Source organism: Eleutherodactylus coqui, chromosome 2, assembly GCF_035609145.1.
Source record: "Eleutherodactylus coqui strain aEleCoq1 chromosome 2, aEleCoq1.hap1, whole genome shotgun sequence".
NCBI classification, from domain to species: Eukaryota; Metazoa; Chordata; class Amphibia; order Anura; family Eleutherodactylidae; genus Eleutherodactylus; species Eleutherodactylus coqui.
In genome coordinates, this window is record NC_089838.1 from 288,129,501 (window position 1) to 288,148,903 (window position 19,403).

Here is a 19,403-nt window from a genome sequence, read left to right on the forward strand (position 1 = left end):
CTATCTATCTATCTATCTATTAGAGATGAGCGAACACCAAAATGTTCGGGTGTTCGTTATTCGTAACGAACTTCCCGTGATGCTCGAGGGTTCGTTTCGAACAACGAACCCCATTGAAGTCAATGGGCGACCAGAACATTTTTGTATTTCGCCGATGCTCGCTAAGGTTTTCATGTGTGAAAATCTGGGCAATTCAGGAAAGTGATGGGAATGACACAGTGACGGATAGGGCAGGCGAGGGGCTACATGTTGGGCTGCATCCTAAGTTCACAGGTCCCACTATTAAGCCACAATAGCGGCAAGAGTGGGCCCCCCCCCCTCCCAACAACTTTTACTTCTGAAAAGCGCTCATTAGCATGGCATACCTTTGCTAAGCACCACACTACCTCCAACAAAGCACAATCACTGCCTGCATGACACTCTACTGCCACTTCTCCTGAGTTACATGCTGCCCAACCGCACCCCCTCCCCCCCACAGCGCACACCAAACTGTCCCTGCGCAGCCTTCAGCTGCCCTCATGCCACACCACCCTCATGTCTATTTAGAAGTGCGTCTGCCACGACGAGGGACCGCAGGCACACACTGCACAGGGTTGGCACGGCTAGGTAGCGACCCTCTTTAATAGGGGCGGGGCGATAGCCCACAATGCTGTACAGAAGCAATGAGAAATAGAATCCTGTGCCACCGCCATCAGGAGCTGCACACGTGGGCATAGCAATGGGGAACCTATGTGCCACACACTATTCATTCTGTCAAGGTGTCTGCATGCCCCAGTCAGACTGGTTATATGCACCTTAACAGTAACCGCGTTGGTGGTAATGTGGTGGTGACTGCGGACCTAGTACCACGGTTGTATTTTGTTGGTTTTCGGAATGTGGCCAGGATTAAGTGGGCCGTGGCGGGGGGATGGTGGGGGGGCTCTCTTGTAGTGTCGGTAAAGGTGAAATTCTTGGACTGCCGCCAGACGAACCAATGCAAAGGCATTTGCCAACAATGTTTTCCCTGTTGGAGGAGGAGGGGGATGTTTTTGAGGCACTACGTGTCCTCTCCACGTGTCCGTTCCATGTAAGCAATAGTAGCACTCAAGACAGGCCCCAGTAACAATTCTGAAGCAGCAGTATAGCGGGAGCGCAGTCTTCGTTCCATGTAAGCAATAGTAGCACTCAAGACAGGCCCCAGTAACAATTCTGAAGCAGCAGTATAGCGGGAGCGCAGTCTTCGTTCCATGTAAGCAATAGTAGCACTCAAGACAGGCCCCAGTAACAATTCTGAAGCAGCAGTATAGTGGGAGCGCAGTCTTCGTTCCATTTCAGTAGCCTTAGTATAGCCAAGGCACAAGTGACATTTATGTAGCTAAACTGTAGGCCAACCCCACACACCTTTCTGTACCATGAGTGCAGGCGAAGAACATAGAAATTACTATGATTACACTGTAGGTGAGGGCCCCAAAAAATTGGTGTACCAACAGTACTAATGTACCTCAGTAAAAATTGGCCATGCCCAACCAAGATGGCAGGTGAATCGCTTTGGTTAATGTGGCTTAAGTGGTAACTAGGCCTGGAGGCAGCCCAGTGTAACGAAAAATTGGTTCAAGTTAAAGTTCCAACGCTTTTAAGCTAATTGAAACTTATAAAAATTGTTCTGAAAAATTATTTGAGTGAGCCTTGTGGCCCTAAGAAAAATTGCCCGTTCAGCGTGATTACGTGAGGTTTCAGGAGGAGGAGCAGGAGGAGGAGGAGGAGGAATATTAGACACAGATTGATGAAGCACAAATGTCCCCGTTTTGGATGGTGAGAGAGAACGTAGCTTCCATCCGCGGGTGCAGCCTACGTATTGCTTACGTATCGCTGCTGTCCGCTGGTGGAGAACAGAAGTCTGGCGAAATCCAGCCTTTGTTCATCTTGATGAGTGTTAGCCTGTCGGCACTGTCGGTTGACAAGCGGCTACGCTTATCGGTGATGATTCCCCCAGCCGCACTAAACACCCTCTCCGACAAGACGCTAGCCGCAGGACAAGCAAGCACCTCAAGGGCATACAGGGCTAGTTCAGGCCACGTGTCCAGCTTCGACACCCAGTAGTTGTAGGGGGCAGAGGCGTCACCAAGGATGGTCGTGCGATCCGCTACGTACTCCCTCACCATCCTTTTACAGTGCTCCCGCCGACTCAGCCGTGACTGGGGAGCGGTGACACAGTCTTGGTGGGGAGCCATAAAGCTGGCCAGGCCCTTAAAGACTGTTGCACTGCCTGGGATGTACATGCTGCTCGATCTACGCACATCCCCTGCTACCTTGCCCTCGGTACTGCGCCTTCTGCCACTAGCGCTGTCGGCTGGGAATTTTACCATCAGCTTGTCCGCAAGGGTCCTGTGGTATAGCAACACTCTCGAACCCCTTTCCTCTTCGGGAATCAGAGTGGGCAGGTTCTCCTTATACCGTGGATCGAGCAGTGTGTACACCCAGTAATCCGTCGTGGCCAGAATGCGTGCAACGCGAGGGTCACGAGAAAGGCATCCTAACATGAAGTCAGCCATGTGTGCCAGGGTACCTGTACGCAACACATGGCTGTCTTCACTAGGAAGATCACTATCAGGATCCTCCTCCTCCTCCTCCTCCTCCTCCTCAGGCCATACACGCTGAAAGGATGACAGGCAATCAGCCGGTGTACCGTCAGCAGCGGGCCAAGCTGTCTCTTCCCCCTCCTCCTCATCCTCCTCATGCTCCTCCTCCTCCTCCTGTACGCGCTGAGAAATAGACAGGAGGGTGCCCTGACTATCCAGCGGCATACTGTCTTCCCCCGCCCCCGTTTCCGAGCGCAAAGCAGCTGCCTTTATGGTTTGCAGGGAATTTCTCAAGATGCATAGCAGAGGAATGGTGACGCTAATGATTGTAGCATCGCCGCTCACCACCTGGGTAGACTCCTCAAAATTACCAAGGACATGGCAGATGTCTGCCAACCAGGCCCACTCTTCTGAAAGGAATTGAGGAGGCTGACTCCCACTGCGCCGCCCATGTTGGAGTTGGTATTCGACTATAGCTCTACGCTGTTCATAGAGCCTGGCCAACATGTGGAGCGTAGAGTTCCACCGTGTGGGCACGTCGCACAGCAGTCGGTGCACCGGCAGCTTAAAGTGATGTTGCAGGGTGCGCAGGGTGGCAGCGTCCGTGTGGGACTTGCGGAAATGTGCGCAGAGCCGGCGCGCCTTTACGAGCAGGTCTGACAAGCGTGGGTAGCTTTTCAGAAACCGCTGAACCACCAAATTAAAGACGTGGGCCAGGCATGGCACGTGCGTGAGGCTGCCGAGCTGCAGAGCCGCCACCAGGTTACGGCCGTTGTCACACACGACCATGCCCGGTTGGAGGCTCAGCGGCGCAAGCCAGCGGTCGGTCTGCTGTGTCAGACCCTGCAGCAGTTCGTGGGCCGTGTGCCTCTTATCGCCTAAGCTGAGTAGTTTCAGCACGGCCTGCTGACGCTTGCCCACCGCTGTGCTGCCACACCGCGCGACACCGACTGCTGGCGACATGCTGCTGCTAACACATCTTGATTGTGAGACAGAGGAGGAGGAGGAGGAGGAGGGTGCTTTAGTGGAGGAAGCATACACCTCCGCAGAAACCACCACCGAGCTGGGGCCCGCAATTCTGGGGGTGGGTAGGACGTGAGCGGTCCCAGGCTCTGACTCTGTCCCAGCCTCCACTAAATTCACCCAATGTGCCGTCAGGGAGATGTAGTGGCCCTGCCCGCCTGTGCTTGTCCACGTGTCCGTAGTTAAGTGGACCGTGGCAGTAACCGCGTTGGTGAGGGCGCGCACAATGTTGCGGGAGACGTGGTCGTGCAGGGCTGGGACGGCACATCGGGAAAAGTAGTGGCGACTGGGAACTGAGTAGCGCGGGGCCGCCGCCTCCATGATACTTTTGAAGGACTCCGTTTCCACAACCCTATACGGCAGCATCTCAAGGCTGATGAATTTTGCGATGCGGACGGTTAACGTTTGAGCGTGCGGGTGCGTGGCGGCGTACTTGCGCTTGCGCTCGAACACTTGCGCAAGCGACGGCTGAACGGTGCGCTGAACTACACTGCTGGATGGGGCCGAGGACAGCGGAGATGAGGGTGTGGGTGCAGGCCATGAGGCGGTAGTGCCTGTGTCCTGAGAGGGGGGTTGCATCTCAGTGGCAGGTTGGGGCACAGGGGGAGAGGCAGGGGTGCAAACCGGAGGCGGTGAACGGCCTTTGTCCCACCTTGCGGGGTGCTTGGCCATCATATGTCTGCGCATGGTGGTGGTGGTGAGGCTGTTGGTGTTGGCTCCCCGGCTGAGCTTTGCGCGACAAAGGTTGCACACCACTGTTCGTCGGTCGTCAGGCGTCTCTGTGAAAAACTGCCAGACCTTAGAGCACCTCGGCCTCCGCAGGGTGGCATGGCGCGAGGGGGCGCTTTGGGAAACACTTGGTGGATTATTCGGTCTGGCCCTGCCTCTACCCCTGGCCACTGCACTGCCTCTTGCAACCTGCCCTGCTGATGCCCTTGACTCCCCCTCTGAAGACCTGTCCTCCTGAGTAAGCGTTGCACACCAGGTGGGGTCAGTCACCTCATCGTCCTGCTGCTCTTCCTCCGAATCCTCTGTGCGCTGCTCCCTGGGACTTACTGCCCTTACTACTACCTCACTGCAAGACAACTGTGTCTGATCGTCATCGTCCTCCTCACCCACAGAAAGTTGTTGAGACAGTTGGCGGAAGTCCCCAGCCTCTTCCCCCGGACCCCGGGAACTTTCGAATGGTTGGGCATCACTGACGATAAACTCCTCTGGTGGGAGAGGAACCGCTGCTGCCCAATCTAAGCAGGGGCCCGAGAACAGTTCCTGGGAGTGTTCCCGCTCCTGAGCAGGTGTCATTGTAGTGGAGTGAGGAGGCTGGGAGGAAGGAGGAGCAGCAGACAGAGGATTCGGATTGGCAGCAGTGGACGGCGCAGAACTGCGGGTAGACGATAGGTTGCTCGAAGCACTTTCTGCCATCCAGGACAGGACCTGCTCACACTGCTCATTTTCTAATAACCGTCTCCCGCGTGGACCCATTAATTGGGCGATGAATGTGGGGACGCCAGAAACGTGCCTCTCTCCTAATCGCGCAGCAGACAGCTGCGACACACCTGGATCAGGAGCTTGGCCTGTGCCCACACCCTCACTTGGCCCTCCGCGTCCTCGGCCACGTCCACGTCCACGTCCTCTAGGCTTACCCCTACCCCTCAGCATGCTGTATTACCAGTGATTAGATTTCCCAGGCAGGAAATAAATTGGCGCAAGACTGCAGGCCAAATATAATTTTTGCCCTTTTTGGAAAACGAAAGGCCCCACTGCCTCTAGTGAATGAATTATCTAAGTTTAATAACTGTGCTGTGTCCCTGCTTATGTGTCACAGAACGTGAGGGTAGCAGAGTTATTAACTGTGGCAGAGCAGGTATTTTTTTTCCCAATTAAGGAAAGCAAATGGCGAACCCAGCAGTAAAGCGTAGCTGGCTGCGTATGATTTAGCAATGTTTTTCACGCAGCTCACACGTCTCCACAGGCGTAAGGACGGACACAGGCTGGACAAATAGATTTCTTTTCAGTTTTTTCCCACCAACAGGCAGCACTGCGTATATTCAATGAACCTGCGAAGTTTAATAACTGCGCTGTGTCCCTGCTTATGTGTCACAGAACGTGAGGGTAGCAGAGTTATTAACTGTGGCAGAGCAGGTATTTTTTTTCCCAATTAAGGAAAGCAAATGGCGAACCCAGCAGTAAAGCGTAGCTGGCTGCGTATGATTTAGCAATGTTTTTCACGCAGCTCACACGTCTCCACAGGCGTAAGGACGGACACAGGCTGGACAAATAGATTTCTTTTCAGTTTTTTCCCACCAACAGGCAGCACTGCGTATATTCAATGAACCTGCGAAGTTTAATAACTGCGCTGTGTCCCTGCTTATGTGTCACAGAACGTGAGGGTAGCAGAGTTATTATAACTCTTGGAGAGCAGGTATTTTTTTTCCCAATTAAGGAAAGCAAATGGCGAACCCAGCAGTAAAGCGTAACTGGCTGCGTATGATTTAGCAATGTTTTTCACGCAGCTCACACGTCTCCACAGGCGTAAGGACGGACACAGGCTGGACAAATAGATTTCTTTTCAGTTTTTTCCCACCAACAGGCAGCACTGCGTATATTCAATGAACCTGCGAAGTTTAATAACTGCGCTGTGTCCCTGCTTATGTGTCACAGAACGTGAGGGTAGCAGAGTTATTATAACTCTTGGAGAGCAGGTATTTTTTTTCCCAATTAAGGAAAGCAAATGGCGAACCCAGCAGTAAAGCGTAGCTGGCTGCGTATGATTTAGCAATGTTTTTCACGCAGCTCACACGTCTCCACAGGCGTAAGGACGGACACAGGCTGGACAAATAGATTTCTTTTCAGTTTTTTCCCACCAACAGGCAGCACTGCGTATATTCAATGAACCTGAGAAGTTTAATAACTGCGCTGTGTCCCTGCTTATGTGTCACAGAACGTGAGGGTAGCAGAGTTATTATAACTCTTGGAGAGCAGGTATTTTTTTTCCCAATTAAGGAAAGCAAATGGCGAACCCAGCAGTAAAGCGTAGCTGGCTGCGTATGATTTAGCAATGTTTTTCACGCAGCTCACACGTCTCCACCGCCCGTAAGGACGGACACAGGCTGGACAAATAGATTTCTTTTCAGTTTTTTCCCACCAACAGGCAGCACTGCGTATATTCAATGAACCTGCGAAGTTTAATAACTGCGCTGTGTCCCTGCTTATGTGTCACAGAACGTGAGGGTAGCAGAGTTATTATAACTCTTGGAGAGCAGGTATTTTTTTTCCCAATTAAGGAAAGCAAATGGCGAACCCAGCAGTAAAGCGTAGCTGGCTGCGTATGATTTAGCAATGTTTTTCACGCAGCTCACACGTCTCCACCGCCCGTAAGGACGGACACAGGCTGGACAAATAGATTTCTTTTCAGTTTTTTCCCACCAACAGGCAGCACTGCGTATATTCAATGAACATGAGAAGTGTAATAACTGTGCTGTGTCCCTGCTTATGTGTCACAGAACGTGAGGGTAGCAGAGTTATTATAACTCTTGGAGAGCAGGTATTTTTTTTCCCAATTAAGGAAAGCAAATGGCGAAGCCAGCAGTAAAGCGTAGCTGGGTGCGTATGATTTAGCAATGTTTTTCACGCAGCTCACACGTCTCCACAGGCGTAAGGACGGACACAGGCTGGACAAATAGATTTGTTTTCAGTTTTTTCCCACCAACAGGCAGCACTGCGTATATTCTATGAATAATAACTGTGTTGTGGCCCTGCCTATACAATTCTTTCCCTGCAGTATCAATGGAGGGTGGAATGCTCTGCAGAGGCGATTTTGAGAAGCCCAAAAAAAATGCAGCACAGCCAACAGCAGCCTGGACAGTACTGCACACGGATAAATATGGCCCTAGAAAGGACCGTTGAGGTTCTTGAAGGCTACACTCACTCCTAACACTCTCCCTGCCTATGCAGCACTTCTGTCCCTAATGCCAGGTGCAACGGTCTGCAGAGGCGATTTTGAGAAAAAAAAAAATCCCACTGCTAACAGCAGCCAACACACAGCTATCAGTGGCCCTAATAAGGACCTTTGGGGGGTCTTGAAGCCTACACTAACTACCAATTCTTTCCCTACAGCAGCTCCGGTATAAACAGCACTGTCCCTCATCTAACTCACACCGCATCTGAGGCGAGCCGCGGGAGGGGCCGACTTTTATATTAGGCGAACACCTGATCTCGCCAGCCACTCACAGCAGGGGGGTGGTATAGGGCTTAAACGTTGCAGGGGGAAGTTGTAATGCCTTCCCTGTCTTTCAATTGGCCAGAAAAGCGCGCTAACGTCTCAGGGAAGGAAGTGAAAGTAACCAGAACACCGCATGGTGTTCGTCACGAATAACGAACATCCCGAACACCCTAATATCCGCACGAATATCAAGCTCGGACGAACGCGTTCGCTCATCTCTACTATCTATCTATCTATCTCATATCTATCTATCTACACACAGATCTTTCTTTAGCTTGACTCTTACCTGCTATCATGCTGGTTTATTTACAGTACTTTATAATGGTATATACAATTGTTGTATTTAGATAAGAGAACAATAGCTTTTTATTGGGTTCAGATAAGATAACCTTCTGTGCTGTGCTATCACAATCAGGCCAAAGTTTGACGGATCTGTAAAATTTCTTGGAAATCCAATAGAGTGGGATGGGTACTGCTCCTTTTATCCGGAGCTGTGCATTGCTTGTCTTGTGTCTCATAATGATTATCTTCATATATTGTAGTTTTGGTGGGTTTGGCCTATACTGATTAGGGAGGAGCTTATAAAATAGGAAGTTTGGCCCTGTGAAGCATCTGTAGTTAATGAAAGGCAGAGAACATCTCTGTAAGCTTCTCACAGGTGCATGCAGTGCAAGAACAGAGCACAATTCTACTAGAGGAGGTGGTTTCCGTCAATGCAACAGAAGTGGTGAACTAATGGCAAGAGGCTGTCAACTAAATATTGATGTATACCTGAAAATAACTGGGGTGAGATCGTTATACCTCATTGGGCTATATGCCAGATTATGAGACATCATAAATGTCCGGCTGGTCCTGTTTGTTTATTCTTCTCAGTGGCTAGGCTCTGGGATTTCTGCTATACATTTTTCTTAATTCGTAGAAGTATAATGGAAGAGGACTGGTGAGATTGTCTTTCTTCATTTATGGGAGATTACAGGAATGAATTTTTCGAGTGCTTAAAGTCTAACATTTGAGACAGATTTTTCTAAAGTGAACCACATATAATAAACCATCCATGTATCAAAGGTGATAATGAAAGGTGAGGGGCATAACAATACCTGAGGCTTCTGAGACTGAGCTGGTGGCTGTGGTGTATACATAGGTCTTCCAGGGTATGGCTGCAAGTGTAAGAAATAAGGGATGTCATGATATAGAAGAACTTGTACGGAAAAGAGTGATGAGAGAATAACTCCAATGGAAATCACAAAGCCTTAGAATACAATGAAAGCATGAGCTGAGAATGATTTGGTCCTTGGGGAAATTAAAATTCATAGGCATGTTACTGCCATAGTCATGGTACACTTGGTCTGGGTCAATAAACTGCATTTTAGGAGCATGTGCATTTTTTAGGCCTTACAATTAAACTGTTAGAACGACCTAGTGGGCATAGACCCTTTGTACTGCCCAAATGGTTGTTTTGCCAGTTATAGAGAAGAGTGGGTTAATTTACTGAAAAAGTGCCACAAACAGGTCAAATAAATTCACTGAGAGTATACTAATGGTAAACAAGAAAACGTAATCTATTTGATAGTCTTACTTGTGGATTAGCATAAGACGTTGGTTGCTGACGAGTTTGATTTTGGATGTTGAACGTGGGGTTGGTCACACCTGATTCAAGTCCAGCAGGTCTACCGACACAAAAGAGGAATATTTTATGTTATATTCACATCATATTTAATAACTACAAACACAGGCCTTTCCTGATCAAGGCCCATGGGATGTACATAGCCCAAATTTTCAATACTGACTATTTATTAATTACAGCTTATCTCCCTTCATATAGAAACATTTTCTCCACTAGGACAATTAGAAGATGCATTTGTGAAATAGTCTACCAAAAAGAATGTAGCATCTTGATCTCTCTGGGTATGCTACCAACTAGTTAACAATATCAGGAGGGCACCTATTTATTTCAAATGCAGCTATTGGCTCATTGGCACATATGAAACACTTTAATCACCCCTCTTATCAAAATTTCAAGGGAATGCTTGGTGGGCGCATTTAATAAAGCAACTCTTTTAGAGCATAACTTAAGGCCCATTTAGATATAACGATTATCACTCAAAAAACATCTTTTGAGCGATAATTGTTGTGTGTAAATGTGCCCATCTTTCACTGTTTGAACAAACAATGAATTCCAGATCTGCCTGAAAACCATTGTTCTGCAGAACAGCTGATAAGCAGGACTGCACGCTGTGTTCTGCCGGGGAAGAGCTGATGACAGCTTATTGCTTTGTCTCAGCTGTTCTCAGCTGTCAGCCCCACTGGTAGAACAAAGCGAAAGCAAAAAAGGAACAGCGGGTGGTCTGTTCCCTGATCTCAGCTCTCCGTGGCTCACACGCTACTACTTGGTACTAATAGGCATTAGCACCAAGTAGTACTTTATGCAAAATGATCACTCAAAAGCGATCTTTTGACGGGTCATCTTTGTGGTGTAAATGCACCTTTAAAGAGACAAATCGTAATATCAGAAGCTCTTTGCAGTGGTGTCCAGGAATACATTACAGTACATTGTATCTGATGACAGTATTTTGTTTCCACTCATGACTCAATAACAATGTCTACTGAAATCCATTGGTATGTCCAGGCAATGGTTAGCCAGCCAGACGAAAGTCCAGCAATTGGACACTTGGCACATTGTGGCAACTGTTAATATACTTCATTACTTGTGTGTCTATTTATGGTAGCCTATTCTTTGTTAGTCCTTGGATTCCTCACATTCTTCTTGATACATGCTGTATTTTACTCCTTCACACCCACTATTAGTTGTACCTCTGCTTCTTCCTCTGAGATCTCTTGTAGAGCACAAGAGCCACAACAACCAATATGATGAGAATGATGATGATGATGACAACAAGTGCAATTAAACCCGAGGAGCCTAGTCAGAAAGCAGGAGAACAGTGTTAAAGAAAATGTACAGCATAAAATCTTCTCTTTTATACCTAATACACATTTGCCCACTGCCAACTTAAAAACAGCTGGCAGCTTCCTACAGTCTATTAGATTGTATGTAAGGGACCAAGGGGATGGATTTCATAGTTCATAATTATGATCCACCCCTCACCATAATCTTTGAAATTTCCTGGAGAACAGAAGAAATCCCAGAAAATTGGAAAAGTGCAAGTGTTGTTTCTATCGTCAAAAGAAGTGGACCCAAAAAACTACAAGCCTGTGAGCCTGACATATATATATTTTGGGAAAGATCTTTGAATAAATTATTAAACAGCATGTATGCAAATACTTGGATAAGAAAAGAGTAATTAACCAGAGCCAGCATGAGTTTGTAACAAACAAGTCATGTCAGACTAAATTAATTTCCTTCTAAGACAGTATCACCAACTGGGTTGATCAGGGAAATGCGGTGGATATAGTTTATCTTGACATTAGTAAAGCATTTGATAAAGTATCTTATACAATACTTATTGAAAAAATGACCAAATATGGGATTGACAAGGCAACTGTTAGGTGGATTCACAACTGGCTGAGTGATCGTACTCAAAGAGTGGTCATAAATGGCTGCACATCTAAGTGGAAGAATGTATGAAGTGGGGTACCACAAGGCTCTGTCCTAGGCCCAGTGCTGCTCAACATTTTTATAAATGATTTAGAGGAGGGAATTGAGGGGAAACTGATTAAGTTTGCCGAAGACACAAAGATAGGAGGGATGGCTAACACTGGAGAAGAGAAAGAGAGGATTCAAAAAGATCTGGACAAACTTGAACAGTCGGCGGTAACTAACAGAATGGTATTTAACAAGCAGAAATGCAAATTACTACATCTCGGCAACAAAAATTAAAAAAGCACACACAGAATGAGCTAAGTTGCAGCACATGTGAAAAAAAACTTAGGTACACTAATAGATCACAGACTGAACATGAGTCAACAATGTGATACTGTAGCAAAAAAGGCAAACAATTCTGGGAAGTATTAAAAGAAGCATAGAGTCTAGATCAGGTGAGGTAATTATCCTCCTATACTCTTCCTTAGTCAGACTTAATAGCTATCTACAAATATCTGAAGGGCTGTCACACTGCAGAGGGATCAGCCCTGTTCTCATTTGTACAAGGGAAGACTAGAAGCAATGGCATGAAACTGAAAGGGAGGAGACACAAATTAGATATTAGAAGACACTTTCTGACAGTGATGGTGATCAATAAGTTTAACACTTTGCTACAGGAGGTGGTGAGTTCTTCTTCAACGGAAGTCTTCAAACAGAGGCTGGAAAGACATCTCTCTGCATTGAGCAGGGAGTTGGACTCGATGGCCCTGGAGGTCCCTTCCGACTGAGCTATTCAAGAGCAAGGAACCCATATATCATGCCTCATCTTGCACAGGGGCCCTCTGCTTTCTATATCTGCCTCTGCAAACATTGTGTATTTTATATATTCATTAATTCAGTACTTACTGCTGTCAATTTTGCTGTCACAGTTGGGTGGTGCCCAGCCTTCCTCACAGTGACACCGCAGCTCATTGTCACAAACCTGCAAGAGACATAATATGATATTAATGTTAATAGGATATTTCTAATTTTATCAAGATCAAGGCAGGTAACAGAGCCCACTGAGATTTGGGGTGCAAATGATGATCTTGGTAAACACAGTCTATTCTTGTGAAGCCAAGGGTGAAGTACTGTACACAGGAGGCATAGACTTATGGTGGTTCTGCTCACAAAACTGCAGTTGTTGTAAGGCTGCCTTCACATCTGCGTTGGAACCTTTGGCCAGAGGTTTCTGTCTCAGATGTGGGACAAAATACTGGAAGAAATAGCGGTGCATGCAGCGTTTTTCCTTCTGGTAAAATGCCATGCAGCAGAAACTGAAGGAACCCCATTATAGTCAATGGGGTCCGTTCGGTGCTGTTCAGTTCCATCAAAAGACGGACCCTTTCGGCCAGAGAATTTCCTTGAATGGAGCAGGAAAACGGAAAACGGACCAGATGCAAAGGCAGCCTAAGAGCCTTCTCCATGAATTCCAGAAGGATATTTTCGCTGCCCAGGGATTTTCTATAGTGGGTAAATTGTAGCCCAAACCCAACCTCTGTAAACAATGTATGATGGAATATTACAATACGAAATAGAACTGAAAGCTGCCCAAATGCTTGGTTCTCCCAGGTTCTTGGATGGATGACTAGGACTTGTTATGTAGTGATACATCCCCTGCTTACTACATTGCTGTATGGATCGGCAGGTTTATCTTACAGGATTCTGGAACCCCAGACAAATGGCAGCCATATTGGTTGTCACCATGATAAAAGTATTGGTGTTTTATTCTTTATTTTAGGATGAAATGTTTTGTTGTAAATTTATACATGGCTGTATTATGATGGGATACGGAAAAAGTACATTACGTTACAAGTGTCTACAGCCAGGACTCACCGAATTTCCAGGGCACTTTGCAGCGCACTCTGCGGATTGGATGCGAGTGGGAATTGCAGCGCACTGTCCATTTATACACATCTAGAAAATGACAAATTATCAGTGACAGACATTATCAGAAATCAACCAAACAAACACGATTATTAGAGGACTTGTCAGCCCTAATTTGTATAACTTTCACTTTCTGCAGGGAATACCATGTACTTGGACTCACCGCACAGAAATTCCGCATGCATTTTTAAACCTGAGACTAAGCTGCAAGGTGGACAAGATGTGCAAAAATCTCGTTCACAAGCTACCAACAGTCTGCTGCGGACTAGACATGCTGAAACTGACATGTGGCGTGGAATTCGAATCCACGACATGTCAATTTCTAGCACCGTTTCCGCTGCTGACTCTCTATGGGGAGAGATTTCTGCAGTGGAATACAGACTGAAAAGCCGCTTCAAAACCCGCACCTATTTAGCCTAATGAGTTTCAGATGTGTTCTTTTCTCACGGAATTGCGCAACCTACTGACTAGCATATTGCGCATTGGCGTGCGCATTTGTGCACCTCCCATAGACTTCAATGGGGACCTTTGCAAATTCGTAGAAAGATAGAGCAGGTCCTATTTTTTTTGTGCACGCAAGAAATGCATAGGCAAAAAAAGGACATGAGAACGAACCCATTGAAGTCAATGGCTTCTATCCTCTATGTTTTGCGCACACAAATTGTGTGAGCAATAACACACGCAATTACGTCTGTCTGAAAAATCCCTAAGAGCAGGAACCATGATAAAACAAAAAATTAACTAATTATCACTGGTTCAATCCCCGCTGCACCCATCATCTCTGCAGGACCATTGTGGAATATCAGAGCGGGAGAAGTAGACCAGCAATGGACTGAACCGATGAGTATTAGTTGTTTCTTACAGACCCTGCCAGGCTCAGAAATACAGCGTTGTATGGAGTACCATGTGGTGGCACAGAGTGCCATCAGCTACATAATATTGGAACCCATCCAGCCTCCAACACGTTTGTGCCGCGTACATAAGGCCAATGAGGACTACTCCTCAATGTCAATCTTGTTCTTTCAAGCTGTATGTTACATAAATGATGTGCAATTTATTTTATTGTTTTCTGGTTACTTGTTTGGTCTATAATCTGCTTGTAATGTTTTCCTGCATTATACAGTTATGGCAGTAGATTCTGAGGTAGGTAAGTTCATGCATTCTGCTGGAAATACAATGTCATAATTAGAAGTGGGTAAGTCAGTGGATTCTGACTTCCTCGGTACTGCATGACTTCACAAGACTTGACCTGTGCTCCAGCCAACTACATCTCCATTATTTTGTATCCCTGTGTCAGGAAAGTTCACACTTCTGTGTGTGGTCTTAAAGTGCTTGTACTAGAATTAACTTTTACCTCCCTTTCCATAGGATAGATGATAAAAATCTAATTGGTGGGGGTCTCACCACTGATCCTGAGAATGTGGGACCTATTTCTCTTGTTCTCTTTATTGCACCCACCACAGCGAGGAGGAGATTGAATAGAGTAATGGTTCCTCATATGCAGAACTGCTCTATTTATTTTCAGTGGGGCGGTCGGAAATAGCTGAGTACAAGCACTCGCCTATTTCCGTCAGTCCCTTTGAAGTGAATTGAGCTGCGGCTGTGCATGCATAACCATCACTCCATTCAATGTGGCGTCACTGCAGGTGGGAGAAGCATCTCGACAGTGATGAAAATAGGGGGACATGGGTCCCCTGTTCTTAGGATGAGTGAGGGTCTCAGTGGTGTAAATTCCCCCAATCTGACTTTAATCACCTATCCTATGGATCAGTGATGAAAATTTTCTGAGCTGATTAATATTCTTTATTATATCTTTACAACATTTAGGGCTGCGTACTTCTAATGCAGAACTCCGACTCCCCTGCAAAGACTTAAGCTTAAATAATAATATAGATTCCTTCAGCCACCTCTAGAAGGCGCTCATGAGCTTGCTTCATATTGTTTATACATTATATTAAGCGGAGTACTAAAATGCCTTACCTCCCCCTACTGGCGGTTACAGACAGACATTTAGCTAAATGCCTAAATACGTTTTTTGGAATAATGTATATAAAAATGGATCACACTACTGGGCATATCATCATGTTTCATAGCTACCGTAATCTAAACAACTTACTGTCCCATTTCCACATTTTGTTCCACTTTCCACCAGTACTTCTGGGTCAAGAACTTTACAATCTGAGTATCCGCAATAACCAATGTTAACAACTGGTCTACTGCTACCTCTGGAACAGTACAAAGCTCCGCACTGTCTATACCTGAAAGTACAGAGAAATCAAAAAATTCAAATGCTTTGCCAATTGATGCAGCATGATCTATTGTGTATTTGTAATCCGCATACAACACATACCCTGACTGGCGGCAATAATTTCGGATACTTGAATAGCAAGACGTCTCTGCGGGCACAGACCCTGGTTTATGGACAAGACAAAAGAACACAGTTATAAAAGGCAAAATCAAAAACACTTTGAGAGATAAAAAGAAAGTATCATCCTCTGAGAAGACACAAACACCTGATGTTCACCTGTATTCTCTTGATAGCATGGAGGAACCACTAGGACAAATATGTGACAGATATTCCAGAGCCACGAAAAACACAAGTTGGCAAGCGCGATATCAGGCTGAGCAGGGCAAAGTAAGTTACTAACAAGCACCAGAAATGGGTAAAGTCAGCCATGCTTTTGGGTCGTCACCCTGAGAATCACTGCTATGTGCACCAACACCAAGCAGAGTGCCTCTCTGTCAGAAGAAGATGTTGTTGTTTTGCGAATGAACCGTGTTGCTGAAACTTTCTGTACCCTCTGAGGCCAAAAGTTTTACAAGTCCCTTGTGGACCAAATCAGACCTAAAGGCGTTGCCAGTGTGGCCGGTTTATGCTGCACTGTAGGTTTCAGTAACATTAATAAGAATACTGCATTCCTCTATGTCTATCATTTCTCCTTACAGGGTGTTGAACCTCCTGGATAGAATCGTTAGGTTAATATTGCCTGGTTTACCTGCTCCCCAGTATGTTTCACACTGGCTTCTAAGGGTTGGACATTTGCCTTGATAGCAATATCCTTCTCCATTCTTGCAAGGAGATCCATTCATCCGAAGGCTATCAGAGGGACAGGTGGCAGATCTTCCATCACAAAAATCGGTCAAATCACATTCATCTTTGGCAGGTCTACACACAGAACCTGCTGACTTCAGCTGTGGAAAACAAATATTATACAGGGGTTTTGCATGAAAATACTATTGATGACCTATCCTCTGCTCCGACCCACGTGTAGTGTTTGTTTGTGTTTCTTCTTTTGCTATTTTGATTTTTTACATTTTTATGTCCATGTTAGGGGCTTCTACCAGCAATGCTATCATCGCTCTGATAATACACTGCAGTAATCCTGGCAGATTAAGACCCTATTGACTGGTGATTACTGGTGATTACATGGCCGCTGCAGAAAAGTCTACCTCTTTTTACTTTCTTGGAACTTCAAATTCCGATGGTAATTTTCACCCAAAAGGCAAATGTGAAATCCTACATTTCAGACTATGGGTATAATTTATGTCACAAGGGGTGCAATGATTACTGCCCATCTGTAACATCAGGTTTCTTTTTCGTTGAACATTTTGCACTGATCACCTTTTTTGTGTATCTCTATAGCAGTGAAAGCTCTTTGTTTCTTAGCTCCAAATCCCCTGCACAGAAGCAATGCTGTTAAGGTAGATTATCTGTAAAATACAGTATAACTCACCTGACAATTGGAGCAGCATTCACCCTCTGAGCACTGGGCTCCTTGTTTCAGTTTGCAGGTGGCAGCATCACAGCACTTGTCAGCACATTCCTGCAATGTCAAGGAGATAGATGATTATCCCTCTACCCAAAATGATGAGGTCACACTGGCGGGATCAGGGAGCTGAGACCCCACTTCTGATCCGAGTCACATTTTATAAAAGAGAAGACTAATGCCCAACTCTCTATTTCAATCAACTGGTGTTACAGAAACTAAGGCTGGTCATACATATGAGATAGCTGTCTGCCAGTGGCTCGTTCAGTCCGACAACTCTCTCAACCGACACCCCCATACACATGCATGTTTGGCTTTGGCCAAGTGCGAATGTATTGCGAATGAAGAGAGGAATCTGGCACCAGCTTATCTCACCAAGAACAAAAGGGTTGGACAGTTGAACACCATCGGCCATCTGATAGAGTTGGAGGCCCCCATACACATTAGATGTCGAGTAGGTGGATTCAGCTGATACACATTGTTACATCCACGTTTCAGCACAGACACAAGATGGTGTCCTAGTAAAACCGCAAACATACTCACATAGTATTTGCAAGAACAAATTACACCACTCAGGCAAAGACAGAAGAAAACTTGTCCCTTACCAATCAGGGGAAGTGGGGCACCCCTGCCTAAAAGAGGGGTAGGCGCCCTAATAAGGACGGCCCCATCGTCTTCATCTCAGACCTGGCTATCTCTGATTAGGAACCCGGAGAGATGTACCCAACACAGGACACATAACTGTTCACACCTATACACACAACAGGACTGTTCATACACCGTACGTCTGGCCACCTGCACAGACCCAATAAACATGTCGCTGTTCACACCAGTACACCAGGTAATGGATACCACACAGAACACAAAACCCCTCTCAGAACTCTCATGCATACAGCTAGTAAACTATGGCTAGTTCAAGTGTCCTCACACCAAGGGGAAAGAGAGTCAGCCACTGTGCTGACATAAAAGGAACCATGTCAGGAATCACCCATCTGACCACACGTGACATCAGATGTCTGGAGGCCGCATCTATAAAAGGGGAAGGGAGATGGGGTCCGCATAAGATGCAGATAGGGTCAACAGGTGTCCAGATCATCCTCAGGGAAGTAAGAGAAACACCTAAGACTAACATGCTTAACACCAAGCTCTGAGTGGGAGTAACACAGAATGAGTTAAATGACCAGCATTCTCTAATCATAGAAGCTGGTATTTATGTGCAGCAAACTCCACACTCAGGCAGCTCAATTACCCCACAGCTGATTAGGTGTGCTCCAGGAACTTCATAGAACAACAGATCTCAGCAGCACAACCTAACACACATCTAATGTATACGGCCACCCTTAGTCAAATAAGGGACTGCAGGAAGTGGGTCCAGGGCTTTCCCAGTTTCCTGGGTTGATGTCAGCCTGATAGACAGGAGTCACCATTGCTGAATGCTTTATTATTAACTGTAAAACTGAAAAATGGTAACTATTGACTATTTCCGGGAGTATCTCAGTCTGTCAATAAAGTCCATATGGATGGTTGTCCTAGCCCAGTTGACTGGGATCATCAATAAATGATAATTGTCTCACTAAACAGTCTTTCAGTCCGTGAGCCTGGGATATCTGTAACAACTCTACACCCGGCTAACCAGGGATGACTCTTTTCCAGGCTCACTGGTGTGGATTCAGCATCATTCTCAGAAAGGGGGACCAGAGGAACTGCTCCCTCAGCCTTTCAGGTATCTTGACTTTCTCTGACACCGTCTGTAGGGCTGTGACTGCTGCACCACAGCACAAACTGGGAGAAACTCTCTTTCCCTTCCGTCTACAGCTTAGCTGCCCTCTGCACGCTCTGCAAGCTTCTCAATGGCTGTATGCTTAGGACTGTATCTGCAACATTGCAGTACTCCAGGAGACACCCCTGCTTCAACCTCTATTCTGCAGCAAGCCCCTCTCTCAACTACTTCCTGTCTCCTCTTCCTTCTCAGCTGCGTTTCTCTGTTCTCACTTCTTTTTAAAAAGACAGAACCAATACAAAGAAAACAGCATCATCCTATCAGTAAACCGCTATAAAACAAACCCCTCCTAGCAATCACATAGACAATTGTGTACTAACGGGCTGACAATAGGGAGAAAAAGACTTTGTTACCTGCACGGAGCCGCAGTCACATTCTTCACCTCTTTCTGTGAATTTATTGCCGCACACAGGAGTAGATATGATTTCCCCCATATTTGGCTTGTTCTTCATACATAAAGGCATGCTTCCCAGAATAAAATTTTGATAGTCTTGGTGACTACAGGAACTGAAGGTTCTCGGGGTGATATGACTGTGGAGGGAGAGGTAGTTACAAAAGTGAGATATTTACCAACTATAAGGCCGGCTTC

The 19,403-nt window shown here is 46.2% G+C and overlaps 1 protein-coding gene across 2 annotated transcripts in view; it reads right to left on the reverse strand.

Annotated features, from left to right (window-relative positions):
• Window positions 1-19,403, reverse strand: part of LOC136612678 (zinc metalloproteinase-disintegrin-like MTP4) — a 51,348-nt gene that overhangs the window by 7,753 nt on the left and 24,192 nt on the right. For both annotated transcript variants that reach the window (XM_066593186.1, XM_066593185.1), the window contains exons 12-21: window positions 19,168-19,345; window positions 17,002-17,091; window positions 16,264-16,459; window positions 15,618-15,678; window positions 15,384-15,525; window positions 13,217-13,297; window positions 12,248-12,323; window positions 10,615-10,720; window positions 9,380-9,470; window positions 8,901-8,960 (exon numbers count right to left, since the gene is read on the reverse strand). In XM_066593186.1, coding sequence (XP_066449283.1) covers window positions 8,901-8,960; window positions 9,380-9,470; window positions 10,615-10,720; window positions 12,248-12,323; window positions 13,217-13,297; window positions 15,384-15,525; window positions 15,618-15,678; window positions 16,264-16,459; window positions 17,002-17,091; window positions 19,168-19,345 — 1,081 coding nt within the window. The remainder of the gene's footprint in view (window positions 1-8,900; window positions 8,961-9,379; window positions 9,471-10,614; window positions 10,721-12,247; window positions 12,324-13,216; window positions 13,298-15,383; window positions 15,526-15,617; window positions 15,679-16,263; window positions 16,460-17,001; window positions 17,092-19,167; window positions 19,346-19,403) is intronic.